At 38.6% G+C, this 9,922-nt stretch overlaps 1 protein-coding gene across 1 annotated transcript; it reads left to right on the top strand.

Moving 5' to 3' along the window:
• Nucleotides 1–298: 298 nt before the first annotated feature.
• On the top strand, nt 299–2,003 carry LOC145581138 (uncharacterized). Its single transcript, XM_081638201.1, has 5 exons — nt 299–512; nt 679–924; nt 1,099–1,302; nt 1,390–1,638; nt 1,786–2,003. Exons 1-5 carry the CDS (start codon nt 299–301, stop codon nt 2,001–2,003), a joined length of 1,131 nt encoding a protein of 376 aa, XP_081494327.1.
• Nucleotides 2,004–9,922: the final 7,919 nt, after the last annotated feature.

The following is a 9,922-nucleotide window of genomic DNA, read 5'->3' on the forward strand; positions in this document are numbered from 1 at the left end:
GGATTCTACTTACAAGACCAATCGATATGGCATGCCGTTCTTTGAGATAGTAGGCGTGACACCGACAAACCAGAATTTTCTAGTTGGTTATGTTTTCATGCGCAACGAGTGCACGGCTAGCTATCGGTGGGTGTTGCAGAGATTAAGGGAATTAATTGGGTTTGATAAAGAGCCATCGGTATTTTTGTCAGACCGTGAACTTGGGCTATGTGCGGCTTTGAGAGAAGTGTTTCCAGGGACGTCGCATTTACTATGTCGATGGCACATTAACAAAGATGTGGAGGCTAGGGTGACGAAGATGTTCAAAAACAAGAAGATTGGTGCCAGTTTTAAAAATGGCAAATGGAAACGTATTATGGATGCATCAACTGAGGCGGAGTATGATCATGCTCTGGCTTCCATGAAAGCAAGGTGGGAAAGTTTTCCGGCAGTGATTAAGTACGTTGAGGGAACATGGCTGTGTCATAAAACCAAATTTGTGACGTATTGGACGAACCAAATTCTTCACTTTGGTAACACCACCAACTGTAGAGTTGAGAGCCAACATTCAGCAGTGAAAACGTGGTTTGAATCATCCACAGGTTAGTTGTTTTACTATATTAGTTGTTGTCTTTATTTCGTAACTGTAATTATAATAAATAATAGCAAAATGTTTTTACTAATTGGAATCAATGGCAGGTTCTTTGGATACCGTATGGGCCCGAGTCCATTGTCATATCGGTAATCGAATTATTGAAATTCGTAATAGTTTGGAGGCATCAAGGTTTAAAATTGGGGAGATGTACAGACAATTGCCACTGTCACGTATAAATGGCAAAGTGTCTCAACATTGCTTGAAATTACTTCATGCGGAGACCAAAAGGATGCGGGATTTGAGTTACCAGGTTTATGAACGCTGTGGATGTGCTATGCGTGTGACTCATGGTGTACCGTGTGCCTGCCAGATACATGATTCGCTAGTTGCACAGACATGCTTGTATAGCAGCCAAATTCATTCTTTCTGGAAGACTTTGGTTATTGGTGATGGTGTTAACATTCCAGAATTTGTTAACGATTTGACCGAGGAGGCTGCACATTTTCGTTCCCTGGTTGATGAAGTCATGGAAAGTGATCCTGCTGTACGTCGAAATTTATCGCGCATCATTGAAGAGGAGCTGCACCCGGATCATACACAACTTGAAGAACCACATGTGAACCTCAACGTTCGTGGTCGACAGAGGAACAATGACACCAGGCGTGATCGAAGTTATTTCGAGCATGTGAATCGTCAATACAGTCAACGTGGTGGTGACCAAGAAACAGGTAATATTAAAAGTCTAGTGATTTTAAAAATTATATGTATTTCATCTTGTAGCTTTACTAATAATTAATCTTTGTAATTATGTGCAGCAGATCCATGTGACATTAGTCAGTGCAGGTATTTAAACCAGCTTCCGGGCCCGATGTTGCCGTACATTACGACTTGGAAGAATGTCATTGGTGATGGGAACTGTGGCTTTCGTTGTGTCGCTGACTTCTTCTTTGGTGATCAGGGACTATGGTTTGACGCTCGGGAAACAATAGCGAACGAGATCGCCGATCATCCTGATTTGTACGAACGGATTTACGGGCTTGGACGACTATGGATGAACATAGAGCGTATTCGATGGGATGGTGGGGCTGTTGGGGAGCGGCATTGGATGGTAACTATTCAAGATTTATTTCCTATTGCTACGTGGTTCAACGCAAGGGTGATTTGTCTCGGGGTAGGCCTAGTACCAACTTGCTACTACCCATGCATCACAGTGTTACCGCTGAGGGCACGAAATGGGGTCCTGTCACCGAGTCGGGAGTTCGTAATTGCTACAGTTGGTGGATCACATTTCATCTGTCTTGACCTTGCACCTGATTCACCTCTCCCGCCGATCGCCGGTTGGTGGACTGAGCACCACGAGGCTAGTGTTAATGGATGGGATCAACAATATGAAGCTAGAAAGAACATGTGGGATGCATTAGTTAGATAGTAGGTGCAACAAAAACTAAGAAATATACACTGTCCAGTTCTTATTGTACATGACTAATAAAAAAGAAATATAAAGCAATTCAAACAAGTTCACATAAAAATCACTAACACGACCAAAAAAGCAATCTAGAGTCCCATTTTTTACTTCCAATCAAATACAAGCTGCTCCGTCATTGTCCTAGTCTCATTAGACATGTGAGGATACTCAGCCAGTGCTCTTTGGTGAATCTCCATGGACAGACTCATCCACTGCAAATCACATAATAACATATTATATAAACAACAATTATTATAAGTCATTCTAAATAGTAAAATAAACGCAAAAACTTACATAATCAGTGTTAGTTCGCTCTGGTAGATTGCTTGTAACTGATGGACCTGGAGATACCTAAACATGGGCAACGGGCCGTGCCGTGCCGCCGCGGGCCGTGCCTGGCCGTGTTGCGGTGTGGGGCGTGCCGTGCCGTGCTGGCGCCGCGGCGGGCCGTGGGCCGTGCCTAATTTTGGCACACCCCAGCCCACGGCATGGCCCACGTGCCTGGCGGGCCGTGGGCCAAACCGTGCCTTTTTTTTGAATAATAAATGTAAATAAAAAAACGATATATATATTTTTTAGTACAACTTAATTTTATATAAATAATGTGATTAATTTATGTTTATGTTAATGTTAATATATTTTATTTTGAACAACTTTATTTTAATTAAGGTTATATAAATTATTTATCTAATTATGTTTAAGTTTAAATAAACAAATAAAAACAATTTTATTAATTTAGCAAAAAACAACAATGCATATAATAAAAAAAAAAATTACAAGTGCAATAATTCGAAAACACAAAAAATTGAATAATAACTTAGTTTATTATATGCCGGTAGCCGGTACGATAAATCGATGATACAAATAATTAATGATAATTAAAAATCGTACAATATTTGGTGAATAACTTCATTTATTATACGAAATACGAAGTTCGATAATACAAAAATTTTACAATAGTGTATAATGTAAATATGTAATAATGTAATTATTATTGTTTGTCTTCGTCTTCGTCTTCTTGTGGTTCAAGGTCATCGGCCAATTGAGTTGATTGAGAAGTATGAGAACTAAAAGAAGTCGACGTTCCTTCATCGTCGTCGTTTTGTGCATAAGTACGATCTTGAGAACGAGTTTCGGCATCCAACCAATCCTTGAAACAAACACACATTTCAAGTGTTTCGGGTTTTAGTCTTGTTCTTCTATCGTCTAAAACCCGTCCCGACACACTAAAAGCTCTTTTGGAGGCAACGGAGGAGACTTGGATAGCAAAAATGTCACGAGCCATTGCCGACAAAATTGGATGTTTCATGGTTTGTGATTTCCACCAATCAAGGATGTTGAGGCCAAACTTCTCTTCATCGTCCATGTCTTTCATGAAGTCGTAACTTAGGTACATTTGCAACTCCTAAACATCGCTTTGTGTTCTCCTAGTTGATGATGATTCCGTACCTGAAAACTTGGACATCATGTTAGCAGCTTATGCAAATAAACCTTTGGCCCGTTTACTTACGTTTTTGGATGTTTGAGAAGGGGCAAATCGAGACACAGTTCCATATTTAGTTTCATAAACTATATATAAAGAGAAAAACTCATTAGTCACCTTATTTTTAAAAGTTTCAACATCATCTTCCAAATTCTTGTTACTATAATAAATATCAATTAATAAAAAAGTGCCATCATATTTTTGCCTAGGATCTAAAATAGAAGCAAAAATATAAATCATAGGAATATCAGTGTAATATTTACGCCATTTTTCCTCCATAGATGGAAGATATCCATGATATTCATATTGTGATATATGTTCGGCAAAAAGTTGTGCAAGTAAACATGCATTGCTAAGAAAAGAATGGGAACAAGGGTTATATACAGAAGAAAAACAATGTGTCATACTATATAGTAATTGTAAAAACTGAATATATTTTTCACAATTAGCCCAATCATCTTCTAGTAAAGCACATTGTGGAAATTTCATATTATAAAAAAGTGTTAAATCAACCTTGTACTCGATTACCCGACTCAACATTTCATAGGTGGAGTTCCACCTAGTTGGACAATCCGGTGTTATTTTTATAGCCTTTCTCCTTTGTTGCCTGCAAAAACCTTTCCATTCTTGATATCTCAAGTTAGAGCTATTAATAGACATAATAGCATTCCTTATTTTGTGATAAAATGGACCAATTGCTTGTGTTCCATCCTTCACACACAAGTTAAGAACATGACAAATGCATCTAATATGAAGTGCTTCTCCATCTAATACTAAATCGGTCAATTGGGGTTTAACCAAATTCGCACTATATGTCATAGAAGTTGCATTATCGAAAGTCATAGACATGATTTTATCCTTAAGACTATATGCATCAATGGCTTCCATTAAATGATGAGAAATGTTAAGACCGGTATGAGGGTATTCAAGCATTTTAAAATGAATGATGCGTTTGTAACAACCAATCATTATCCAACCAATGACAAGTAACACATAAATAGTGAAGTCCGTATCCACTATCCCATGCATCGGCAGTTAAAGAAACTCTACTAGGAAGATTAGCCAATTCATTTACTAATTTCAATTTACACTCTTGATAATTCTTCGTGGCAGCAGATCGAACGGTTTTTCGGGAGATTTTTTTGTGTTTGGGTTGTAGTGCTCAGTTAATGTAGTTCTTAAAGGCATTATTTTCGGCGAAAAGAAAAGGTTGTTCGGAATGTACAATCATTCTCCCAAGTTCATCCCTATCTCTCTCATAACTATAAATGAAGCCTTGTGGATGAAAATGAGAAATTTTGGGTTGGGTTGGATCATTAGATGGTCCACCACATCTTTTTGAATGTCTACTAAGGTGTCCCGTCCCTCCCTTGGTATCGACCGAGAAAATTTTACTACAAGTCCGACACCGGGCTTTGGTTCCATTTTTACTCAATTGATAATGTGCCCAAACTTCACTCTTTCGGTTGGTTTGAGCAAATTCCTCTTCGGTACACCACTCTAATATATTAGGATTTTGGGTGTTAGGCATTTGGGTGGATTGTTCACTCGACCCGAAGGCTTGTGTTTGGCTACCTTGGTTACTAGGAATAGAAAATTCATGTTGTGATCCATATAAATGAGGTGAGAAATGGGTTTGTTGAAATCCCGAACTAGGCATAGTCCAAGGAGCCATATCATCCATTTGTTCGTGCCCTCCCGTGGTTTGGGGATGAAAGAAAGGGGTGGAAGTGTTTGGAAAGGGCATGTTAGGGGAGTGAAAGGGCATGTTAGGGGAGGGAAAGGTGTTAGGGGGGCATTGAAGTGTTTCGGTTTGGTGATTCCCTACGTTTTGACTTGGCTTTTCTAGAGGAGGAGGAAGTGTTCAGGTTTGATGCCATGATATTTAATAATAATAACAACAACAATAATAATACAATTAACAAATTAACAATAACAATAATAATAACAATTGACAACAATAATAATAACGATAGCAATAAGAATTAGTAAGTAGTTTTTATATAAATTAAGTTTTCAAAAATAATTATAATAATAGTAGATTACTTAGGTCAATGAGATCCCAGGTAGGAGAGGTTAGGAACGACGTTTTCCAGAGCCCAAGTCCCGCCTTAGACAGATTTCACTAACAATCTAAATTATCCACAATAAAAACAGAAAGTAGTTTTTATATAATTAAGTTGTTCCAACTTCCAAGAAAACAATAACAACAACAACAACAACAACAACAACAACAACAATAATAATAATAGTAATAATAATAATAACAATAACAAACACTAGTGGAAAAAACGCCATCCGTAACGGGCAAAAAGGGCCCATCCGTAACGGGCAGTGTCCGTTACGTATGCGGCCGTTACGGATGGCCATTACTATACGTAACGGGCGTTGTCCTTTACGAATAACCGGTTATTCGTAACGGACGTATAAAGTGTCCGTTACGGATAATAGGTTATTCGTAACGGGCGTTCAGGTGCCCGTTACGAATAAGTCCTTTTTTGAAATAAAATAAGTTCTTATTCGTAACGGACAAATAAAACGCCCGTTACGAATAACCGGTTATTCGTAACGGACATGTAAAGTGTCCGTTACGTATAATGGGTTATTCGTAACGGGCGTTTTATTTGTCCATTACGAATAAGGACTTATTTTATTTCAAAAAAGGACTTATTCGTAACGGGCAATAAAAATGCCTGTTACGAATAACCCATTATCCGTAACGGACACTTTCTCTGCCCGTAACCTGGGAGGAGATGTGATAGCGAAGAGCGGCGGCAGTGCGCTTCAATGGAGAACTCAGAGTGCGCTTCAATGGAGAACTCAGAGTGCGCTTCAATGGAGGAGAAGAGTGAGGATGATAGGAGCGAACTGAGCAACCCGAACTGAGCGAACTGAGCTTGGAGCTGCTTCAATGGAGTTGAGGACGACGACCGCGCGCGGTTTTGGTTTCAATATTGGAGAGAGAAAGGGGAAATATTTTGAGAGAGAGTGAGAAAGGGAAATGGTTTACATTGAAACATTATTCGTAACGGACACAATTTGTTAGTTACAATTAGTTGGTTATTCGTAACGAGTAGAGTAATGCCCGTTACAAATAACCACTTATTCGTAACGGGCACCAATCTGTCCGTTACGAATAACTCTTTTCCTGCCCAAGTCACAACTTTTTTGTAACGGACATTGGATTTGCCCGTTACAAATGATATATTTGTAACGGAAAATCATATGCCCGTTACGAATAGCTTGTTACAAATAAGAGTTTTTCCACTAGTGAAATTAAAATAAAATTGAGTTAGATCTTACAATGACGCTTCAATTGCTTTCCCAAATTTATAATTTTCCGATCCCGAATTTATAATTTCCCGAGTGTAAATATAAGAATTTTTTTATTTATTTATTTTTTATTTTTATTTTTTATAATTTTGGTAGTAGACTAATAAAAGTAAAAATGTAAAATTTATAAGAGAGTAGGAATTTTTTTTTTCTTTGCACAAAAGAGAAAAAAAATAAGATTGTAGGAATTAGAGAATAAGAAAATTAGAAAATAAGAGAGAAGAGATGAGTTGATGAATTGTGAAAATTTTGGAGGAAGAAATGAGGTATTTATAGGGATTTTGGGTGGGAAAAATGGCCGTTTTATAGCTGTTAGAAAACGGCTACTTCCAACGGCTAGGCACGGGCCGTGTCCCGTGCCGTGCCGGCGTGCCGGCCCACGTGCTGGGTACTGTGCCGCCCGCCGTGCCCGTGCCATTTTCCGAACTTTGTGTTCACGGCCCACGGCCCACTGGTGGGCCGCTGTGCCGTGCTGGTGGCCATGCCGTGCCGCCTGCGTGCCGGCATGGCCCGTGCCCACCTTTAGAGATACCTGAGGGTGAGAAAACCTGTACAGCCACTGCATGTAACCAGGCGTAACAGAAGGAGTTCCAACACTAAGTCTGGTGAGGGCACCTAAAACTACACTCTGAGATATCCCAGGGACAAACCCCCTCCACATCACATCTGTCATCTCGGTCGGGAAGTCTACCTTATACATCTTCAAGTTAGTCGGCCTCTTGGCCTTCTCTGGCCTGATAATGTCACGTGGAATGCCTTGCACGAAACCAAGCTGTCGAACCACTCTATCAGGCATGTACGGCTCTATGATGTTACGGTACTGGATGCAGCCAATGAATAAAGTGGGGGGCACTCCAAGTCCAGGATCAACTCCATATGGTAGCCAGTTCACCTCACGGTCAGTCAGCGCATCAATTCTAGTACGAAAAGATATCAGGCGCTCCAAGTTCTTGCTAGGACATCCCGCTCCTACATCCCAAGCAGACGCACGAGGGATATTAAGGTCCCTCGTCAAGGTACCCTGCTGAGGCCGAAAGCACGGAAAGTACTCGTAAATCCACGCTTGCAGAAGCGTGAGACAACCCGCGATCGAATCAGCACCTTTCCGTGATGCTGTGCCCAATTGCCTAAACAAGTAAGCCAGTGCAGCTGTGCCCCAAGCGTACTCATTAATAGGGACATCCATATAACATAACTCATGGAGGAAGGAAGGATGCGTACGGTTACCACTCTTGTCTATAAATAGTGAACCTCCAAGCACTAACCACAAGTACGCAGTATACTGAGCACTAAACTGCCTCTCAACCTCCAATGTCGACTGAAAAATCTTATCAGTCAACACCCCACTACCCTGCCAAATCGTCTTTGTGCCGCAAATCTCAGACAAATCATCCGGAGTCATATCCATGGTAATCGAGCACGCGTCCCGTAAGTAGTCCGTGCTAGGTGTAGTGGTGACCATCTTGTCATGTACACGTAGCCCAAGAATGTTGTACACATCGTGCAACATGATCGTGATCTCCCCAAATGGCATATGAAAAGTGTTTGTATCTGGCTGCCATCTCTCAACAAAAGCAGAAATCAATGGCCAATCAAGTTTTTTAAACATCAGCCCGAGCAAGTGAGACAACCAACTACCATCAATCAACTGGAGGTTCTCCGCTGATTGACTACCTCACCACGTAACCAAGTTAGAACACAGCTTTGACCTACTCAAACATCGCAAAACACCTCGCTCCTGCTCGATCCATATATATCGTGCCACGTGACCACCAAAACTAGGGATAACAGTCCCATCCTCAAGACCACCCGGCATCGGCTCCTGCACTAACCATGCCTCTGCAGAGCTGGTAGTAGGCTGACTCGATCCACTACCAACAAATCTCCCATACTGACCCCTATATACCATATGATAATCCTGAGGGGGGCTCGATTCTTCATCCCGGTCACCAGCATGACTAGCCGAGACTTCCTCCCCATCAGATGTAGGTACTCCACCTGGCGAATACATAGGCCGACTACGTCCTGACTGTTGGTCTCCCGACCAACCACTAGTAGACCCGTATTGCTGCTCGGGCTGAAACGGTGCTGAACGAGATGATTGTCTCCTAACAGACGCATTCAAACGTCGTGATATTGCATGTCGAGCACCAGAACCCTTGATCTACATAAAATAAGTACAAAATTCAATTTCAGTAATAATTACAAAAAATACTACTTGTTTAAAGTTGGACTACAAAAAATACTATTCAAATTAATTAATTTCATACCAACACACCATTAACAACAACAACAATAATAATAATAAAAATAATATTAATAATAATAAAAATCATACTCAAAAAAATAATCATACCAACCACAAATTTTAAATATAATCATAATCATAATAATCACAATAGCAAAAACAATAATCATAATCACAAAAATAAACTAACAATAACATACTACTACTAATAATTAGAAGAATAATAAGGTTTCAACAAAAAAAAAACATAAATAACTAAAAAAAAAAATAAGAATAATAATATTAATAATCATAATAACAACAATAAGAATAATAATAATCATAATCACAAAAATAAACTAACAATAACATACTACTAATAATAATAATAATAATAATAAGAATAATAAGGTTTCAACAAAAAAAAAAAAAAAAAAAAAGGAAAGAAAGAATAATAATAATATAAATAATCATAATAACAAAAATAAGAATAATAATATAAATAATCATAATAAAAATCATAAAAATAACAACAATCATAATAATAACAATAATAATAATAATAATACTAATACTAAATATAACAATAACATTACAAATAATGTACTACTAACATAATAATCACAATAACAACAACAACAATCATAATCACAACAACAATAATCATAATCACAAAAATCATGCTAATAATAACATATTACTACTACTACTACTACTACTAATAATCATAATAATAATAACAACAATCATAATAAAAATCATAAAAATAACAATAATCATAATAATAATAAGATTTATTCACGAAAAAAAAGGAAATTGGGACTTCCGCCTAGAAATTCC

The sequence above is a fragment of the Chenopodium album genome, chromosome 15 (assembly GCF_948465745.1).
Source record: "Chenopodium album chromosome 15, dcCheAlbu1.1, whole genome shotgun sequence".
Classification (NCBI taxonomy): domain Eukaryota; kingdom Viridiplantae; phylum Streptophyta; class Magnoliopsida; order Caryophyllales; family Amaranthaceae; genus Chenopodium; species Chenopodium album.

Coding starts and splice junctions, on each gene's coding strand:
- LOC145581138 (XM_081638201.1), top strand. CDS start 299: ATGTTCAAAAACAAGAAGATTGGTGCCAGTTTTAAAAATGGCAAATGG. Junction 513..678: donor GAACCAAATTCTTCACTTTG/GTAACACCACCA, acceptor AATCAATGGCAG/GTTCTTTGGATACCGTATGG. Junction 1,639..1,785: donor ACTATGGATGAACATAGAGC/GTATTCGATGGG, acceptor CATGCATCACAG/TGTTACCGCTGAGGGCACGA.